This window comes from Meriones unguiculatus, chromosome 11, assembly GCF_030254825.1.
Source record: "Meriones unguiculatus strain TT.TT164.6M chromosome 11, Bangor_MerUng_6.1, whole genome shotgun sequence".
NCBI classification, from domain to species: Eukaryota; Metazoa; Chordata; class Mammalia; order Rodentia; family Muridae; genus Meriones; species Meriones unguiculatus.
This window is the reverse complement of record NC_083359.1, coordinates 81,415,198-81,436,555: the sequence shown is the minus strand read 5'-3', so window position 1 is coordinate 81,436,555 and position 21,358 is coordinate 81,415,198. Positions and strand designations below refer to the sequence as shown.

Here is a 21,358-nt window from a genome sequence, read left to right as displayed (position 1 = left end):
AGTAAAATATACACTGACTCATAGGATCTTGCTCCTTTGTGCAGGCTGACCTAAAACTACTGAACTGAGTTTAAATGATTATCACACACTTCTGCCAGCCCACTAGTTACATGACAGGGCAACACAATACATACGTTCCACCATCTTGTATTCTTGCTAAGGCCATTTTAGGTTTAACTAGAATTTAATTTCCTTGATGGAGAATCCCATGGGAAATTACCCAACTCTATTCTTGAAACGCACTGTGTCAAGATGCCCCAGCTAACTTAGCTTCTGATAAACTGCCTACTTGTGCTAACTTCCTCTTCCAGCTAACTACTTATCTACCGTTTGCTTGTGCAACACCTCCCTCTGCAACTGCTGAGATACTAGGATGTGTTTTTTGTCTTTTAAAAGTCCTTACCCTAAACACTCGGGCTACACTAGGGTCCCACATACCTGAGTGTAGTACCAGCTGCTGAAATAAGACTTTCATTTGGCTATAAACTGTGCCAGAGTGCTCCTCTCTGGTGGGTTCCCCATAACATAACTTGTCACCTTGAAAAATTCCCTCCTAGGCCTTAATGTAATACACATTAATGTAAATTGTAATACAGCAGCATTTTCCTTCTGACTTGCTGACTCTAATTGCTTCCTAAGCATCTAGAAAGCCCACAGCACATTGTCTGACCTTCTAATAGGTACTGTTTTGACTGTTATAGACGTCTTTATGCTGTTAGAAATTTAAATAATTTGAAAACGGGTTGCAAAGGGTATATACTAAACTGGCATGCCACAACCGGAAGTTCTATGAATTTCGCCGATTCTTAAGTGGGATCACTTAATCCTAACACTGCTGAAAACTACAAAATAACTGAACCGTTCCTAAAGAGGAAAGGAACTTGAAAATGTGGTATCGAGATCTAGCTCCTAATGGAAAGACAGAATCAAAATTTCGGGCTGAAGACGTGCCCCTTCCCACCACGCCGCCTAGGAGCCTGTCACGTGGTCAGTGCAACCTTCCTCAAAACCACGACGTGGGGCCACGTCCAAGATGTTAGGCGCGGGACGTCTCCAGAATCTCAACACCCACTTAAAAAACAGTGTTGTCTTCAGGAACCTTCCTTAACAAATCCCACCTTTTTGGGCTTAACTGTGCTTCTTTGGGGGCGCTCCTTTGTTATCTCCCAACCCCTCCCAATAGCTGACGACAAGATGGCGGCCTGGCTAGCCCAGCGTCCCAGCGGCGGAAGCTGCCCTTCTCTAACCACGTCCCATCGGGTCCCCAGACCGCTGCGCGTTAGTTCCTGGGCTGGGGCAGGCCGGTGCTCCGAGCTGCGACTGCGCAGCCAGACTACGCCGTACCGTAGTGACGTCTCAGCTGTGGGGCGGAAGGAAGAGGCAGGACGCTGCTTGAGCTTTCAATCTCTCTCGAGAGTTGAGCGTTGCTAGGCAACCCGACCGGGGGCGGGACTAGGCTCGGCGGGGCGGAGCTGGGCGGGGCCTCCTGGGCCGGCGGCGGAGCCTCGCGAAGGTTCCAGAGGCGTCTCGTGCGGAGGGCGGGCTTTCGACTCGCGCCGGGTTCGTGTCGCCCGCTGCCGGCGCTGCGACGTTCGCGGGTGGCGTGTTCGGTTTCTCCTGCCTTCTCCGGTGCACCGCTGCAGCTCTGGCCTCGGGCCCGACCCGCCACACCATGGCTTCCACTCTGGAGGAGGTGAGGTTGGCCCCGACCCACCGGCCCGCGCCGCCCAGCGGCCGCGCCTTTTCCCGGGTACCGGCCTCCGCGCCGCCACCTGCCTGGGCCCTGCGCCGCCCGGCCGCGGTTGGAGGGTCGGGGGTGTGTCGGGAGCCCAGCCTTCGGCGCGGCCCGTGGGTGGTTGTCCCCTCTCGTTTGCCCTCTCGGCAGCCGTGCCGGCCAGGGAGCAGGAACCTTGGTTAGATTAAAGCTCATTGCAAAGCTGTTAGCACCGGGCCTGGGGCAACTGGGAGAAATCCCTATGCCCCAACCAGCCATGCTGCTTTGGGCTACCGTATTCATTCCTCAGGGTTGAAATACATCCTCCGGGCTATTTCTAAACGCCTTGGACAGCTTACGGTTTTAGTTTGAGCAGCCCCAGGGGCCGGCCTGCAGGCCCTACACATGCCAGGCACGCGACCGCTCTACCATTGCGTTACATACCCAATCTTTAGGGATAAAAGCATTTTTTAAAAATAACTGTAAATGTAGTTGTAGGTAATGGTAGGAAATTGCGTGGCGTCTGTTTTTAGATCTGTAAACAATGAACGTGGATGACTTTACTTTTTTTAAGATTTATTTATATATTTGAGCACTTTATTTGAATGTATGCCTGCATGACAAGAGAGCATCAGATCCCATTATAGTTGGTTGTCAGCCACCATGTACTTGCTGGGAATTGAACTCAGGACCTCTGGAAGAGCAGACAGTGCTGAGCCATCTCTCCAGCCCGACTTGACTTTTTTGGATCATCAAATTTCTTTTACTCACCTACAAAACAGAAATGATAATTGATCGCTCGTTTTCTGGCCCGTATAGGTTTTATGTGGTTGACATATTGTGTTCACAGAAGCATTGGTTATCTGTATCTGTTAAGATTTGCTTTTCGGAAAATTTCTCCTCACTTTGAAAAGCTTTAAACGCAGAAAATCTAGGAAGTTATTTTAAAGTATTAATCTGGGTATCTTGCCACAAGTAAGTAGCCTCCAGCATCATGTGCTCACATGGAGAGTCTGGGGTGGCTTAGCAGTTGTGCTTACGAGTGGTTAGTTCAGTATTGATCCTCTCCAAAGGAAGGAACTTTGTTAACTTGAGGTTTGGAGATATAGGGGCACATGTTTCCTTTGCGATAAAACTCACCTTATACAATCATATTAAGGTGCACAATTCAGTTTTCCTGTTGTTCAGCCATCAGTTACCTAGTTGCAGGATATTTTCGTCTCAAGTAGAAACCCAGTAGGTGCTTCATCTAGCTGGATTGGTGCCTTACATTTTTCTAGTTCATCCGTGACATATCAGTGTATCATAACTTTTTATGGTTGAATAACGTCCCATTGTACAGATAAAATGCATACTCATTTGTTGGCACATGCTTATTTCTCCATATGGACGGTTGTGTTTCCCTGTAAACAAGTTTTGGTTTGCGGGCATGTTTTTATAGTCCATGTGCCAGATAATAAGGGAAGTCTTCAGATAAAAGGCACTATTTCTCCACATACTCAGTAATAGTTGTTATTTCTGTGGATGGTTTTGTTGTTTGTATCATCCCATCCAAGTAAGTGTGTAGTACCACCTTATGGATTTGTTGTGCATTTTCCTACATGTGCTACATCCATTTGTGTGTGTACCTGGTGTCCAGTTCCATGTCTTTTCAGGAAAAAGTTGGGTCCTTCATTTTGAGCAGTTTGGTGTAGGGGACTAGGTCTCACTAAGTAGCCCTGGTCTGGACTAGAGCTCCACCTGCCTCTACCTCCAGAGTGCTAGAACCAAAGGCACAGGCCACCAGGCCAAGCACACTGGTTTTAAATCACCTCTTGAATAACTAGAAAACAGATTCAGAGGGAGATGCAAGTTTACATACAGAAAACAAATGCATGCCTAGAAGGCAAGAAAAATTACAAGATGAAGCAGATAGGAAGCTGCACTATCTTTCGTTTCAGGGCTGCAAATTCAAAAACTGAGCAATGCTTCTTGTGTAAGTCCCTTCACTTGACACCTTACTAAAATACTTCAGCGCTAAAACTGGCCATAAAGAGGGCCTGGGGATTCTCCCATGAATCAGCTAGGATTCCCATTTCAGTCAAAAGCAAAGCCTCTTAGATTTGTTATATTTCCTTTCTTCTGTATCTGTTATAGTTCCTTTCTCCTTTTTGTCCATTAAATCTTTATTCTGGGAATAAGTACTTGCTTTACGTTTTAATATTCTTATTATGTTGATATTAGAATCCATGTGAATTTGAAACCACTGAAACACTTTGAATGAAATAGCATGTTTCTATGTTCAAAAGATGAGTGTGCAGTTTGGGACCAATTTTTCTTGAGATTGTGGACAAGCACTTCACTGTTGTGGTTAGTATAAACCGTTAGTAAATACAAAAAAAAGACCATAAAGGTCACAGAGTAATGAGCTATTATAAATTATAAAATGAAAGCTGCCTAACTCCTTTTTATTACTTAATATCCATTTAAAAGATTTAAAAATTTTTTCTTTTAATAAATCGCATCATTTCCCCCTTCCTTCAAAGCCCTCCTATTGGCATTCTTTTGCTCTCCTCTTGCTTTTTCTTTCTCTTTCATTAATTGATACATACCTGCTTAAGTCTATGTGATGTTTTTTGTAGGTAAGTTTTCACATCTGACCTTTTTCTGGCCAACTAATTGTTGTACTCTTTCTTGGGGAGACTTTCTCATGCTCTTACCCTTTCTTATTTGTCTGTAGTCCTTTCTGTTTTCCTTGTCCACCTTAGCATGTCTTGTATTGTCCTTGTTCAGCTCATGTTCAGGCAGTTATGCTGGTATTTGGGTGAGATTTTTTGGGTGGGTGGAGCTTCTGCTCTTATTAGGGGTCATATCTCACAAAAGGCTCCCTGAACCTGTGTCTCTTAGAATCTCAACCATTCCCGCCTCCACAAATACCTGCGCCTTATATACCTTATGTGAGGGAGTTATGTTGCAGATATATCCATTGGGACTGGACTCCACAACTCTGCATTTTGATTGTGGTTTTCTGTAATGGACTCTATCAATTGTAAATGGAGCATTTAAGGATTTTTAGCATTAAGCCTTTTATTGAGTATGAAGTTATAAAGTAAGGTATTTATGGTTATGTTACCAAGGCAGAAGGTGAGGGGACCAGTGGGGAAAATATTTAAGCCCATTGAGTTTTGTTATGCCTATATATAGCACTTGTATGCAGGTGACATGGAGGCCAGATGAGGACATCCGATACCTTGGAGGTAGAAAGAATCACAAAGATTTGTAGTTGTACCTGGTGTGGGTGCTTTAGTAGAACAGCATGGGTTTTAACGACTGAGTCATCTCTCCAGCCTCAGCCCATTGATTTTCTAGCTTTGTCTTTAATGAAGTTTCACATTGTTTGCAGAAAACAGAGGGATTACCTGATATATTGGCAAGACAAGAAAACAACAGATGTGTAAAGACCAGTTTCCAAGAGTGTGTTCATATGGGATTAGATATCCAGGTTTCCTTTCTGTGGTCTCAGATTCTACCAAAAGATCGACCCAACTGCAGAACAGACTTTTTCTTAGAAGCAGAATATTTTTAGCATTTATTTACCATGGCACATGTGGAGATCAGGTATTTATTCCAGATATCGATAATCCTCTCACCTGGATCCTGGGAATTGAACTCAGGCCATCAGGCTTGGCAGCAAGCACCTTTAGCCACTGACCCATCTTGCTGACTGACTATTAAAAATTCAGACTCTGAGATAGGAGGATCAGTGAGAACTGAAAGTGTAGCCTTGTTACCCCAGTAGGAAGCCTCAGTGCTTCCCAATCAGATGGATTCTCATCTCTTTTACTATAATATTTAAACGTTTCTAGTATTTGATGTTACAAGGACATCTGAACACTTTTTTTCTATTTTTGTACTTTTACATCTCCCAAGATTCCTTTTCATTGTTGTAGAAGAAAGGCAGGTAGCAGCCTACCACACTGGAAAATATAGACTTAATTACTTTTGATTTAAGATTGTTTTCCTTTAATAAAAAGGAAGTGTGAGTTATTTACAGTTCAGTGAGCAAGAAAAAATGATTAAGTTTGCAACTCTTAAATTAAAACAAACTTTTTAGCTCTTATTTCAATAAGTTGAATTGGTAGCAGGCCTTCTTTATTCTGACTTACCTCTCTGCTTTGACACAGTTGCAGAAAGACCTAGAAGAGGTCAAAGTATTGTTGGAAAAGTCCAGTAGGAAAAGAGTACGAGATACTCTCACAAGTGAAAAGTCCAAGATTGAGATGGAAATAAAGAACAAGATGCAGCAGAAGTCACAGAAGAAACAAGAACGTGACAATGAAAAGCCAGCTGCTGTGGTTGCTCCTCTTACAACAGGGTACACCGTGAAAATCAGTAATTATGGTATGGCCTGTTCCACTATATCTAGTGTTCTGCCAAGCAGAAATAACCACTCTGTAACATACTTATGTTATATACTTTTTTTTAAGTTTTTTTTTTTTTTTCTTGTTAACATTTAGTGTGGGGTAGATACTATTTTAGTGTGTTACAATATATACCAAAACGGCATTAGATACTATACTGGGAGCCCAAATTAACAGATTTATGATGAAGAATTACGATCTTTTGTCTGTCTGTCTAGGCTTTGCTTTATTGTGTGTGAGACAGTTGGCTTGTAGCCCAATCTGGCTTTGAACTCTGAGACCCTCCTGCCTTGTGTGTCCCAGGCTCACTGTTTTACTTTGAGGCCATGCATCTTGGTATATTGTCCAGGCTGGTTTTTGAAGTCAATTTGGGCTCAAAAGGTCCTCTCACTTATGCCTCCCAGGTGGCCGGCAGCCTAGTTGTGTGTCACCATGCTGTACTTAGGAACTGGAATCTTAAACTTACATTTTACTTCATCTTGAAAGGGCTGGTTTTGTTTGGTTTTAAAGACTGCTTAAAGAAGTAGAAATGGTTATAGAATTAGGCAGTATTGAATGTTTAGCTATTCAGCTTAATGGAAAATTATTAATTTCCCAGAGACAGGGTCTGAATATGTAGCCCAGGCTGGCCTTGAACTCACTGTGTAACTGATGATGACTTTGAGATCCAGATTCTCCTGATTCCACCTCAAGTGCTGGGACTATAAGTGTGCGCCACCATGGCAAGATCTGTCAAGTTTTAGATACAGGGTGAAATTATTTTACAAATAAGCTAATCTTCATGTCTTTGCTGGGCATACTGACGCATGCCTACTTACAATTTTAGCTGGTTGGGAGGCTATGGTAGAAAGAGTGCAAGTTTTGAGGCCAGCTTTGGCAGTTTAAGCCCTTTCTTAAAATAGAAAAGAAAAATTAGTGCTGAAATGAAACTTTGTGGTAGAGGGGTTCTGGTATTTACAAGGCTAAGGGTTCAGACCCTAATGCAGAAGATAATTTTTTTGAAAAAAAAAAAAAAACATTTAATAATTGTAGTTTTATTTTAACAAATAACATCACAGGCCTTGCATTTGGAAACTGAATTTCAGTTTACATTCTCCCACTTACTGGATGCCTAGTTTCAGCAATAGTACTGTTCTTAGAAATACTGTTTGAGACTTTAGCCTCCCCATCTTGAGGATTTTTTTAATAATTCCTTTTTATTTTTTTTGTGCACTGGTATTTTGCTTGTGTGTGTATGTGAGAGAGTTGGGGAGGTGTCAGATCCCTTGGAATTGGAGTTACAGACAGTTGGGAGCTGCCATGTGGGTGCTGGAAATCAAACCAGGGTCCTCTGGAAGAGCAGCCAGTACTCTTAAGCTCTGGGCTATCACTCCAGCCCCCTATCTTGAGAATTTTCTAACCTTTAATTTTTTTCTATGTCTCTGTTACTGAATTATTTTCTAAACTTTGTGTGTATAGATGTTTTATTTGCGTGTATGTGCACCATCTGCATGCATCTGAGTCCAGAAGAAAGTGTCTGATATCCTCAGACTAGAGGCACACATGCTTATTAGCTGCCACGGTAGTGCTGGACTTTGAACAACTCTGATTCTGAGAGAACAGTGCTCTTATGCTGGGCCGTGTTTTAACTGCTGTAACTGGGTTCTATGAGAAGCCATATATTCTTGCTTTTCTGTACACAGTTTCAAACACTCCTGTTCCATCTTCTTTTTGGTTTTGCTAGGATGGGACCAGTCTGATAAGTTTGTGAAAATCTACATTACCTTAACTGGAGTTCATCAGGTTCCCACTGAGAATGTGCAGGTACACTTCACAGAGAGGTGAGTTCTTGTTACTGAAGTACAGCGATCCTTGCCTTATCGTGGGACTCTTCTGTATAGCTTCCAAAATTCTGCTTAAATTTGAAGTTAACCAAAGCTACACACTAAACCAGTTATTCTCAACCTGTGGGTTGTGACACCGCTGGGATTGAACGATCCTTTCACAGGGGTCATATATCAGCTATCATGAATATCATGTTTACATTATAATTTATAACAGTAGCAAAATTACAGTTATGAAGCAGCAACAAAATAATTTTATGATCAGGGATCACTACAACATGAGGAACTGTATCAAAGGTTTACAGCCATTAGGAAGGTTGAGAACCACTGTACTAAAATAAAGCAGGTTATTTACTGTTTCAAGAACTGTAGAGTGTCATAAAACCAGAAATACAATGCACTCTCTGTTGTGTTGTAGGTCATTTGATCTTTTGGTAAAAAATCTCAATGGCAAGAATTACTCCATGATTGTGAACAATCTTTTGAAACCCATCTCTGTGGAAAGCAGTTCAAAAAAAGTGAGTATTTTTTTTTATTATTATTATAAGAGCCTTATTTGTTTAGGCTGGAGATGAACTAAAAATTAACTGCTATATCAGGTACCAGTAAAGTGTAGTCTTCTGCCTGGTCTGTAAATAGTTTGTTTTTGGAGTAGCTGTTCTTAAGTACTTTTGGTATATACTTCTGCATAACAGTGGCAGAGTAGATCACTTAGCCCATGAAATATATTTACTAAATAAATATATTTAATAAGTAGTTTACATTTTGTCCTTTGAAGAAAGTTTGCCAATTCATTTTAGGGTATTACTATTCTAAAAAAAAAAAAAACTATTTTTAAAAAAATTAAGGAGAAATGTTTTAAGTGATTAAGTTATAATGTCACCTTAATACCCAGTAGTTGTGGCCACTGGTGTTTCTTTGCCTCACTTTCTCCATTTGTACAGCAGTAACTAGAATGGTATACTGATAGATAGGAAATACTAACATAAATAAAAAATATTAGGTGCATTATATGTAAATTTGTGAGGATCTCTTTGAGTACTTAGCTTTATTGTTGAAGTTGTAAGGATACAAATATTTTCATTTAAAAAATTGATGCTCATATTTTTTACAAATTCAATCATTCTTTCCAATTTAAGAAAGTTGTATTTAATATATTAGATGTATAGACATGTCATTCTTCCTATTAGGTATTGCTTAAAAGTAGTAATAAAAGCAATCTGTTAAGTAATAGAAGCCAGGGTCTCACTTCAGATCCTTCATTTGTTTATCTCAGAGCCAAAGGAGTAATCAAGGCATTTAGGAGTTGGCTTGATTTAGGAGTTAGTGTTGAGTTGAAAGCTATTTCCCTTCCTTGCTCTCCCTTCAGACACTTGACCCTCTCCTTTTTCTTAAGTCACTGAGATTCAGCCAGTCCTTTCAACAACACACGATTGTTTGCAAACTCTTCCTTTTGCTAAGCCAGCTGTCTACAGTGCCCTTCTTTCACATCTTAGGTTTTACTTGGTACACATTTTATCCCAGAGAGGCTCTTCCAATCAAGTTCTAACCACATTTCCCATTAACAGTCTCTTTTTAAGTCTCAGTCTGTGTGTGTGTATATGTGTAAGTACGTACATGAGTGTGCACTTGGATATACACACTGTGGTGATCAGAAGACAGCCTCATGTCAGTCCTTGCCTTCTACCTTGTTTGGGACAGTCTCTTGTTGGTTCTCCAGTGTATGCAGCAGGCTAGCCAGCCCATAAGCTTTGGCCTCTCCTTTCTCCATCTCACCATAGGACTTTTTTGATCACAGTAGTGTATGACCATGTCTAGCTTTTTAATTGGGTTCTGGACATCTTCATGACATGTTGTCCTAGTTAAGTTTTTATTACTGTGATAAAACACCAAGACTAAAAGTAACATGTCCATATCATAGTCCATCATGAATGGAATTCAAGGTAGGAACAGAAGTAAAGGCCATAGAATAAGCACACTGGCTTGTTCTCTGGGATTTGCTTGGCCTTCTTTCTTATGTAACCCAAGGTCACCTGCCCAGGGAGTATACTACCCTCAGTGGCTTGGGCCTTCCCTGTCAACCATTAATCAAGAAAATGCCCTATAGACTTGTTCACAAGCAATCTGGTGGAGGCACTTTCTCAATTGAGGTTCCTCTTCCTAGATATTCTTGCTTGTGTCAAGTTGACAAAAACACAAGCAAAACCAACCAAGACACATGTACAGTGCTCTACCCTCTGAAGCAGCCCAAGGGTCTTGAAATAGGGTATCAGGTAGCCCAGGCAGTACTCCATCCCACTAAGCAGCTAAAGATGACCTTTAACTCTTAATAATCCTACCTCTGTCTTTGAAGTGCTGGGGTTAGAAGAATGTGCCAAAATGCCCTGCTTTATGTGATAGTAGGCATCAGCCCAGGGCTTTACAAAATCAGGCACCAAGTGAGCCATACCCCATCTTTAGGTTTGATCCAATTGATAAAAGGATTGCTAGCACCAAGAATGAGTATCAATGTACTAGGCGCTTGATTGGGTAAATTACTATTCTCTAAATATTCATGCTTATTTCTGTGTCATAAGCTCCACTGTCTCTTTCTCTTCTAGGTCAAGACTGATACAGTTATTATCCTATGTAGAAAGAAAGCAGAAAACACACGATGGGACTACTTAACTCAGGTGGAAAAAGAATGCAAAGAGAAAGAGTGAGTTTACTTTCCTTTAATTTTTACTATTTTTAGCTGAGGTTATGGTTTCACTTTTATGGATAATAGCTGTAAAGCAAATTGTTTATCTCCTAAGGTCTTGGGCCAACCTCTTGGAGACAGGGGGCCTCTATTAGGTAGTTCTGGCTGTCCTATAACTTGCCAGACTGGCTTTGAACTCATGGAGATCTACCTGCCTCTGCTTCCTTCTGTGCTGGTATTAAAGGCGAGCACTACTATGCCTAGCCTGATACAGCCTATTTGAGGAGAGCAAGGGCCAGTTTAATACTGCTATTCTTGTTCTTTAGCTTGTTCTTTAGCATGGTTTTTATTCCTGGGCATAGTGGTGCATCAGTAGATCTCTATGGCTTATTCTCAAATAATTCGGCTCTAGGAATTCTAGAAGAGCTCAGCTACAAAAGTCAGTTGATTCCTTAGATGTCTCTAAGATGTAGTTGGATTCACATTGGTTTTGTGTAACAGGGATACTCTTTCTAAAAATTATTTATTTTTGAGTCCTATTAGGTAACACAAAACTTTGTCTCCCAACAAGTGAGATTATATGCATTTACTACCACATCCAGTTTTACTTTTTTTAAAAAATCTTACCAGATGACTTTCATCAGTTACAAGTTTTCTCCTGTAGTTGGTAGTATCCTTCACTCAGTCGTTACTTTTTCTTATTCCTCCTGTGGTAGCCAGCATACATTTGGGAAGTAGTAGGCTAGAGTTAGGCACATTTGACTACTTGGGACTTGATTTAAGCCTGAGTTTAAATAATGAGACCTAGTTCAAAAATAAAAATGTAAAGCTGATTGGCAGTGTTTGGATATTCATTGAACTAGAATTGCTTAATTAAAGACTGCATACCACTTAACCTTAGGTAGGCCCAGGTCCATGAATCTCAAGTGTAGTGATTTTTTTTTTTTCTAATTAGAATTTAATAGTTTCATTATATGTCCATACCATAACACATTTTTACAGGGTTTTGTAGGTTTTGAAATGTGAAGAAACATGCTTTTGAAAATGAACAAGTTAGAAAAGTACTTGCTCACATTTGCCTCTTTGCTCCTGAAATCTCATTGCCTCACGATCAGTCTTTGTCAGTTGGTTCTCTCTTCTGTGTACCATGTCCATGTAGGTTTGCAGCTTTATCAGGATGAACCTAGGCATACTATTTTGTTGTATGGTCTGGTATCTCTTCTCTCTACTCAACTTCGTACCACTTACAATCTAAGAGTATTTTTCCATGCTTCAAATTTTCCTTTGTTTTCTTTTTCACAGAAAGCCTTCCTATGACACTGAAGCAGATCCTAGTGAGGGTTTAATGAATGTTCTAAAGAAAATTTATGAAGATGGGGATGATGACATGAAGCGAACCATTAATAAAGCATGGGTGGAATCCAGAGAGAAGCAAGCCAGAGAAGACACAGAATTTTGAGACTTCTACGTCCTAATGGGAACTGTGATGTTGAATGCTCATGTTTCCAGTAAGGGAATGTTGTTGAACTGCACATCAAATTTGACAGATAACTTTACACAGTCTTCTAAGTAAAGACAGCAAATTCTCCTTTTCTTACTGGAGGATTTGATTTAAATAATACGCTTATTATTTGATTTAAATAATATGCTTATTCATTAGCACCCCAGTCATTTTGTTTAAGAAAAGGTTGTGACATTCTTTCTGAAATGTAAAAAAAAAAAAAAAAACCTTACATAATGAAAATGTTACATATTTTTGTTCTGGCTGGAAGGTAGAAAACAAGTATTTGCCTACTTGTAACTGACATTAGCTCCTAGTAATGTAAAAGAAAACCAAAGTTTTTGCATAAAATTCAAATTTGTATACAAACTTGCAAGTTACTATAGAGCTGTTTTCCGTTATTACCAGCTTAAGCGATGTGTGTGCCATGTATTACCATGTACTACTAATTGACTTAAGTATATTTATGAATATAAAGTTTAAACAAAATACAAATGATAGAAATAGACAAACATCTTGTGTTGGTAAATACTGCCGTGGATCAGATGGCTTATAAAGAACCATGATGAGAAAAACTTGAAAATCCATCTATTCCTTTGTTCAATAAAGTTGGAGTTTTACTTAAAAGATAGATGAGTTTGCCATCTGTTTTAAAGTGTATGAAAGTTAGGCTTCGTTTCTGCAGTAAGAAAGCTGGAGCGATAGCTGGTAAAGGCTAGGCTCACCACCATAAAGAAAGCAATTAGATGTCCACAAGAAAAAGCTAGCAGATCACCTCACTTCAACTGCAATTAAGAATTAGGTAAAAGTTGGAACTTGAAACTAACATACAGAATGGATGGCTAGAAGTATAATGAACTGTTATTGAAACATGAAATAAACAGAAGGGTGAAACAGATTGCATATTATAAGATGTAGACTATAGTAAGAGTGGTATCTGGTAGGGAAATGAATCATTCATGTTATCAATATAACAGAATAGTCACTTTCAACATATACAGAATCAAGGATGTAAACATAAGAGTATGTAAGTACTAGAAGAGATGGAATTCCATTATAACCTAAGAGTGGGGAAAAGTCTCGATTAAAAATATAAAATGAAAATACATGGCAAAACACTACACACAATTTCTTATAAATAAATAGTTCATAGAAAAAAACACATAGGAGTTAGGGGAGGTGACATTTTCTTCAATGGTGTAGCCGCTAGTAAGTTCCCCATGCTCCAGTAAGTAAGCTGAATGAAAGCAGTTGGGTCACCAAAACAAAAAACAAGGGAAATACAAAAACATGCTTACCCTGTTCTAGAAAATACTAAGAAAAGCCATACCACTCTATTTTATGTTGGGAAAACTCCACTGGATCTCATATAAGAATATATTTAATTTCATGTGTAGGTTATGAAAAATAAACGCATACAACAAAAAACTGGAATGTATATAAAGAACACTTATTAACACTAACTACTATTGTGCTACATCACAGACAATATTGATCTTAGAATCACTGAAACTTTAACATGATTGAAAAAACACTAAAATTGAAGAAAAACCTAACTCACTCTGTTCATTTCTGCTTTGTAATTTACAGAAATAAATAGAAACCTTTCTTGCCATTCTGGGCAATTCCAAATCAAAGGGCCAAAACATTTGGTGGTTAATAAGAGCTTGCTTTGACAGAGGATGCAAAGGGGATGAAAGTCTTCCAGGAGCACCCAGCACCTTGGTCTCATTCATGAAGGTGAAACTGGCCCTATTTCCTAAAAGTCCCACCTCTAAATACTAGGCATTAGAGTTCAGTATGCATTTTGGAGAGAGAGAACTATTTAAGCAATAGTATGCATGCTAAGTTTAGTACAAGTTTTTCTCAAGTCTCTTTAGACTATTAACATTTGCCCAATAGATGGATTCTAAATTCTGTACCAAGATTGATAGTAATATACTGCAATTTTAATATATTGTAAACATGTTGGTGACATTTAGTTGATTTTTGTAAAGGTTGTTTTTACTATTTTTGGATTATGTGCACATGTGTGGGTATTTACATGTTGTGATTGCCAGAGGTTCAACCCCAGGGAGTTGAATTACATGGGTGCTAGGAACTGAACTCTGGTCTCCTGGAAGAGCAGTGAGCGCTCTCTGCTGAGACATCCCTCCAGCCCCCAAGAGTTAAGATTTTTATGTAAGATACACAAATATAAAATTAATATAAAGGTACCACTTCTAATAAAAACACAATTTAAGAGTTGGTGAGATGGCTCCATGTGTACTACTCAGAGAACCCCAGTTCAGTTCCCCACACCATCCCAGGGGCCTCACAATAACTCCAGTCTGACACCCCTGGCCCTCCAAGCACTCACAACCACCCCTTGCATGCACATGAACATAATAAATCTTGAAACAAAATAATTTGTAACAAGGCAATGACAATTTAGTAGCTATGAGTTAACCTTGGTGTATCTTGTAGTCCCTACACATCATTTCCTACTAAAAAGCCAATGATCCCTAAAGACAGGTGGAAATATGTGAGCTAAATATACTCTTTATGCCAGTAAGCAAGGATATAGTAAATAATCTTACAGGACATAGATATCAAGGGACTTTCCACTGGTGATAAGACAATGATCATGAGTAAGAATGAGCAGAGTGGACGGAAGCACCAAATACATACAAATTTCAAAGTTCACAGGAATAAAGAATGATTTGTTTCTATTTTTGTTGTTAGTATATAAACATGTTTACTCTGAAAATTTATTAAAACATTATCTTGAAAAGACCAGGGAAGCTAAGCTAGCCCAGGAGTAGCACATCATAGAAAAGCAACCTGTCGACTGAATGGAATGTCTTCTCAAGTGTTTTGTGAAATCACTCTTTAAAAAAATATATTTGGCTACAAAACATCAAACTTCAAAGAAAACACTGTATTTTAACAAATTATTTTTATTCCACTCATAACCATGTTTGGGAGTAATATGCCTATTCTAAAGTTAAAGAAAAGACAAGTCAATGACAGAAATAACCATGTTTCTTCATTTAAAATCTAAAAGTAATTTAGCTTGGGGCCAAACAGACTAAACATAGCAGACCTTTATAAAAACCAGGACCTGGTCTTTAAAGTCTCTTTTGACAGGGCTGGCTTCCCCGGAGCAGGGCCTTAAACTCATTTACCATATTGCTCGTTGGACTCCAGACAGTAGCCCATGGTCAGCTAAGTGGCGGAAGACAATGCGACTAAGCCTCCAGCGACGCTTAACACCACGTGGGCGGGATGTTATGACACACCGATTTCTGATTCTAACAGGACAGCTATCTCGTGGGAGGGCAGCGATTTCTTCACCAGCCATTTCCTAAGAGAAATCATAACAGATCATAACTCAGTGCCTAAAGGAAAGGATGAATGGGCTAGACCCTTAGCCAAAGAACACTGGTAGTAAGCCTTAACCTTTGAGAAGAAACAAAAAGAAGAAATAAGAAGAAATACTTCATTTTTTTTCCAGTATGATTTTAAAGATTAAAACAATCTGCAAACTATAATGACAAAGTTCGGTATATTTTTACAAACAACATATACTATGTAGCCAACACTGAATTAGAAAGTAATATCAGCACCCAAGGGTTGATCTGTGCCTCCCTTCTCAGGGCACTGGCTTACAGCTAACATGTTCACTAATAACATAAAAATACATTTTTCCTGTTGCAAATTGTATGTTGCATGCCCATATAATATTTTCTCTCTCTATTCAATTTGCTTGGTCTTTTATTCTACAATATGCTGGTTAGGCCACGTACACTGTTGCAGGTGTCATTAATCTGCTCAGTTCATTGAGTATGCTAGAAGTCCTTTTATGTATCTGTAGCTTCCTGTTTTGAGCTACTGTGAATAGTGCTGCTTCATACATCCATGTTTAGGTTAATTTAGAAAAAATACGGGAATGCATTTATTGTCCCCATAGAGACACGTAATTTTTGAAGTACAAACGTTTTAAACCTCTGAACTGATAATACAGTAGGAAAGAACATGGCTTGAGACAATTAAAAAGTTGGATCACCAAGAGCCTCAAAGTCTTAAGATGAAGATTCTGACTACTGTAGAAATAAAGAAGGGTAGCCAGACAAAGTTTACATGAAAAAGATATTTACAATGTCCATGGATCTCATACAAGTAATGTCTATGAAACTGGTAAGTGACTGAGGGGAGAAAGTATGGCAGATTAGGCTCAAGTTATCAATAAAAACTTACTCTTAAAAAAAAAAAGTATAATAATATGTATACATATAACACTTTGCTAGATGTGCTGTCACACATCACTGACCCTGTGATAGAAAAAAAGTACACTAACATTTAAAAGAAAAAAACTGCAATGATACCTAAAAGAAATCACTAATAGAGTATTCAACCATCCTGATGTCCAAATGCTCATACATTTGTTGACATTTTGAAATATGTGGAGAATTATGGAAGACAACACAGTGGGGTCAGTAAACAAATATTGAGTGCTATAGACGAATGTGCAGACTTGTCTATCATACCTCTTCCTTGTCTTCAAAAAATGTCAGTTACAAATGACAATGGAACAAGGAAAATGAAAGCAGAAAAGAAAGCACTTAGGTCCAAAAGAGCATATTAGAAAGCCTGCTGGAACTAGATATAAATTTAACTTTTAAGCACTAGACAGCCCTCATCAATTTAGATAACTCAGTTTCTATGCTGCTATTGCTGGTACTAATACCAGAGGCATTTCTTCTGGTGTGTGTGTGGAGTGTTCTTCATAACTCTGGCTTAATTAGGAATTAAAATTTGTATATAATTATTATATACTGGCACATACTATCTACTCTTTGCAGATTTCAGGTGAAGAATATAGTACTGACTATGACTACTACACAATATTTTAGCATAGCACTTTACCTTGTAAACCCAACTGTGTGCCTTTTGACCCCTACGGACTCCCAGCTCTTTGCAGCCACCTTTCTACTCTGCTTTCATGATCAACAGTGTCTTTAGATGAGTTGCTCAAGGTTCTCTTCTATTAAGTGGTTGTAATATAATAACCCCAATTGTAGTAAAAGCCACAACAGAATGGTCCTGGGAACTCAGTTTTCTGCTCATTTAGCTTAAACCAGATGAGATTTAAATGAACACATAATAGCCAGGCAGTGGTGATACACACTTAAATCCTAGCACTTGGGAAGCAGAGGCAGACAGCTCCAAGTTTGAGGTCCACATATTGAATTCCTGGCCAGCCAGAGCTACACAGAGAAAACCTGTCTTGAAAAACAAAAATCAGGGCGTTAGAGAGATGGCTCAGAGGTTAAGAGCACTGCTCGCTCTTCCAGAGGTCCTGAGTTCAATTCCCAGCACCCACACGGTGGCTCACAACCATCTGTAATCTGGTACCCTCTTCTGGTGTGCAGGTGTACATGCAGGCAGAACATTGTATACATAATAAAATGAAAAAAGTCATTGTGCCAACTTGTTTTTTATATGAATTTTCAGGAAGATAAGAAGCTTGGGTTTTAATTTCCTATGAGCCTATAGGTATTCTGTCACCACTTCAGTGTAAAACCTTGTGCCTCATGAGCTAAGCAGGGTTGACACCCTTTTATTTAACCAGAAGTACATGATAAGAAAGGAAGGCTATATGGAAGACCACTTAACCCTGCAGGGGCAAAGGAATTTCAGAGAGCAGGTCCTGAGGAAGGCCACCTGCTTGGCACATAGCCGACGAAACAGCAGTAACTCCAAATACCTTGAGGGTTCCAAAACCAGGATTAAGTTAGAGAAACCTTGGGGCAAAGGTCAAAATACTTCTGTTTCTGTATGGTTACCACTCACTAGTACTTTCTAGGGACTGTCTAAAGAAATAGGTTAAGAACTACGAAGGAGTAAATGAATAATTGTCCTTTATCCTAAACTTACCAAAGTCAGATTTAAGGCTATTTATGTTGACTTGAATATTTGATCTTATTCTTCAGAAATTATACTAAGGTGCAATAAAATACCATCAAAGAATCTGAAGTCAATGATTTTTACGAAAGAAAGAAAAAATAAATAAAGGGATCAACTGGCTAACCTGAAGGTCTTTTGGCAAAATAGTATTCTTTCTGAGCGAATTGATCCGGAGCCTCTCATCTGCATATTCGTAAGCCAGTTTTCGTCTCTTCACATCACGCAACATTTTCCAGTCTACATAGTAACCTCGAACTTGACCTGACGCTGATGGAGGAACCACCTAAAAAAACAGAGACAAGGACCATGGGTGCTGCAAGTGTTTTTGTTTTTTTTTTTTCAATTTTATAAACTACTTTCAGTCACTGCTTATGACTTTCAGCAATGAAAAGAATTATATTATGCGTGTGCTTATGTCTATGGATGGGCATGTATGTGGTCAGAGGACAACTTTAATGAATCAGTTTGTGTGTGTGTGTGTTTGTGTGTGTGTGTACAGGCATGTGTGTGGTCAGAGGCAACTTTAGTGAATCTGTGTGTGTGTGTGTGTGTACAGGCATGTGTGTGGTCAGAGGCAACTTTAGTGAATCAGTTTGTGTGTGTGTGTGTGTGTGTGTACAGGCATGTGTGTGGAGGTCAGAGGACAACTTTTGTGTGGTAGAGAACGTTCTGCACCACACAGGGCCTTAGGATTGAACCAAACAGGATTGGTGGCAGGTATTTTACCCACTGAGCCATCTCACCAGCCCAAGATTTAGGAACAGTGCACACTACAATTCTTACGGAAATCAGATGACAATCTGCAGTGCTCCTCTTTCTTAAATCATTGTTACCTGCTCCTACACCCTCACGTGGTTGACTTCAGTGTCCCTTAGTTATAAAATTAGAAGCAATCTGAAGAGATCTCCCTACCTCCCCAGACTACCATACCCATCGGCTGAGCAGCATTTGTACACTTACACCCCACTCTGGTTATAAGTCACCCCTGTCCATTACAGTGGCCACTAACCAGGAGGCACTGGAAATGTAAGCAGTACAACTGGGGACTCAGTTCTTGACATTAATTCACTATACAATTTCAAACATCAGGCGACTCTGTTTTCGGTACAACTGCATTCTTCACTGTATGATGCAAAACATTAAGCATCCCAACTGTGATGTTTCAAGTGTGAGATGCAAGAAAAGACTTTGAAAACCTGCTTCCAACATAAGAATGTAAAGGTCTCATAAATCATCTAATCTTGACTTGTTAGAATACGGATAAACCTGGCTAAAAATATACCTATCAAAATTAACTGCACCTACTTTTTAACTTCAATTAAATACTAGAAAGATAAATAAACCATCCTGTGGATTGCATTACATTTCTATTGGACAAAACTGTTCCACGTGACCTAACCTAAAATCAAACTTCATACACAAGACCCTATATCACTTCTTGCCTGCAAAAAGGCAGAGCTCCAGCGATTCTCCCCTGTCCTCCCTCATCAGTGTCCCCCATTTCTAATGGCTCTTTCTCTCTAATATACGGATGACGTTGCTTCTATCATAGAAAGTAAAAACCACCCAGGTCTCCCTCTGGTTGACACCCTTCACAGCAAAACTCCTGAGGGCTTCTCCAACTTCCTTTGCTACTTTTTCCAGTTTCTGTCCCCATCACTGCCACTCCCCGCCCTTCCTCTAACTCTTCAGCTTTAGCGGAATGGCCTGCTTGCTCCCTGCTCGAAATTGTCACCACCTGCTTCCAATCCACCACTGGCTGACAGTTAGCTTCCCTTCAGGTTCCGTGCGCAGTCGGATCCCCTTAGACCTCAGTCCTCCGACCCCCTTTTCTTCTCCATTTACTCGCAGTCCCTAATCAACCGGAGTCAACCTCGCAGCTTTCCAATCTCGGCTCCACACCTGACCACCAAATGCTCGTTCGCCACTCAGGCCTCTCCTAACCTAGCCCGGAATAAGAGAGCTGATGGAAGGAGCCCTGGGATTGGTCCTCCGTGAGCATTACAGGGGACAGGGGACAGGGGGACAAGCAGGACTCGGAATTCAGGGTAAGAGGTGCGCTGGCGAGAAAGGCAACGGCCTGACCTGCCGGAAGGTCCGCAGCAGCGAGCCCAGCACAGACGCCGCCATGTTGGCTGCCGCCAGCCAACCACCAGCGCGTTACAGCAGCGGAAACGGATGCGTGAGAGGCGGGGCCTGTGCCTCAGAGGTCGGCCCGCCCAGGACAGACGTAGCCTAGGTGGGGGCGGGGCTAGGGCCGTGATTTGCGCTCTCGCGGGATTTCACAGACCACCCACTTTGGCCGAAGTGAGGCAGTGAGGCTGCGCGCTCTCCTCTTACCGCGGCTCCTCTGTCCCCGCCCAACCCGCTGCAGTAGTCTCCGAGTTGGCGCCACCAGGTGGAAACTAGCCAACGTCTGTCACTCATCCTGCAGAACTGGCACATGTCACATGTCTGCCGTAATGATGATGGTAGTGGCTCTGATAGTTCTGTGTGCGTGTCTAGGGTTTTAATATACATTGTATCTGTATTAAGGTTGTGTACCTTTTACTTTTTGTCACTGAGTGTATGTGTATGTTGGGTGGTGATGGTAGCGGTAGTTAGGGTGTGTGTGTGTGTGTGTGTGTGTGTGTGAGATTTAGCGGTAGTTAGGGTGTGTGTGTGTGTGTGTGTGTGTGTGTGTGTGTGATTTAAAACATGCTGTTTCCAGTCGAATACAGCGCCCTTTCCTGTCATCTTCCTAGCTTGTATTTGTTGATAGATACAGTGAGGAATAGCCCATTGGGCTATTTACACAGGAATCTCCCGTGTAAGGAGAATCTTTTATTTAGGAGTTCCAATTTACTGAACATTTCTAATGGACTAGGGAGAGTCTGACTGAAACCATCTTGCAGAAAAAGACAACAGGAGTCCCTGCCATCAAACTAACTCTAAAAAGTCCTAGACCACCAGCATCAGACAGGCACCTGCCTCAGACTCTTTAACACTCCCCTCACACCGTCACAGGCACAAACACAATTGGGTGTCATCTATAGTTATCTCCGGATATGGGTGTAAGCAAACTTTGCTTACCTTTTCTGTTGGTATAAGACTCCTGTTTGATTTCTAAGTGGGGTTGGATGGGCTGGGAGGAGATGAGGGAGGGAAAACCGTAATCAGAATATGTTGTATAAAAAAAAATTCTCAATTTTAAAAGAGATTTTTTTTTTAAGTTTTTTCACTAATGTGTTACTATGTCAGCAAAGTTTTTGGAAGGGGCTTAAAAGTCAGACAGATGTGCTTATAGGCTAT

The 21,358-nt window shown here is 40.3% G+C and overlaps 2 protein-coding genes across 2 annotated transcripts; one reads left to right on the top strand and one right to left on the bottom strand.

The window, feature by feature from the left end:
* The first annotated feature begins 1,441 nt into the window (after positions 1 to 1,441).
* Positions 1,442 to 12,745, top strand: Cacybp (calcyclin binding protein). The gene is made up of 6 exons (XM_021660400.2): positions 1,442 to 1,693; positions 5,878 to 6,094; positions 7,838 to 7,934; positions 8,356 to 8,455; positions 10,538 to 10,635; positions 11,920 to 12,745. Exons 1-6 carry the CDS (start codon positions 1,673 to 1,675, stop codon positions 12,074 to 12,076), a joined length of 690 nt encoding a protein of 229 aa, XP_021516075.1. The 5' UTR covers positions 1,442 to 1,672; the 3' UTR covers positions 12,077 to 12,745.
* Positions 12,746 to 15,039: 2,294 nt separating this feature from the next.
* Positions 15,040 to 20,296, bottom strand: Mrps14 (mitochondrial ribosomal protein S14). The gene is made up of 3 exons (XM_021660392.2): positions 20,153 to 20,296; positions 18,192 to 18,350; positions 15,040 to 15,464 (listed from the first exon to the last, which is right to left on the bottom strand). The coding sequence occupies exons 1-3, from the start codon at positions 20,195 to 20,197 to the stop codon at positions 15,282 to 15,284; spliced, it is 387 nt and encodes a 128-aa protein (XP_021516067.1). The 5' UTR covers positions 20,198 to 20,296; the 3' UTR covers positions 15,040 to 15,281.
* Between the last annotated feature and the right edge of the window lie 1,062 nt (positions 20,297 to 21,358).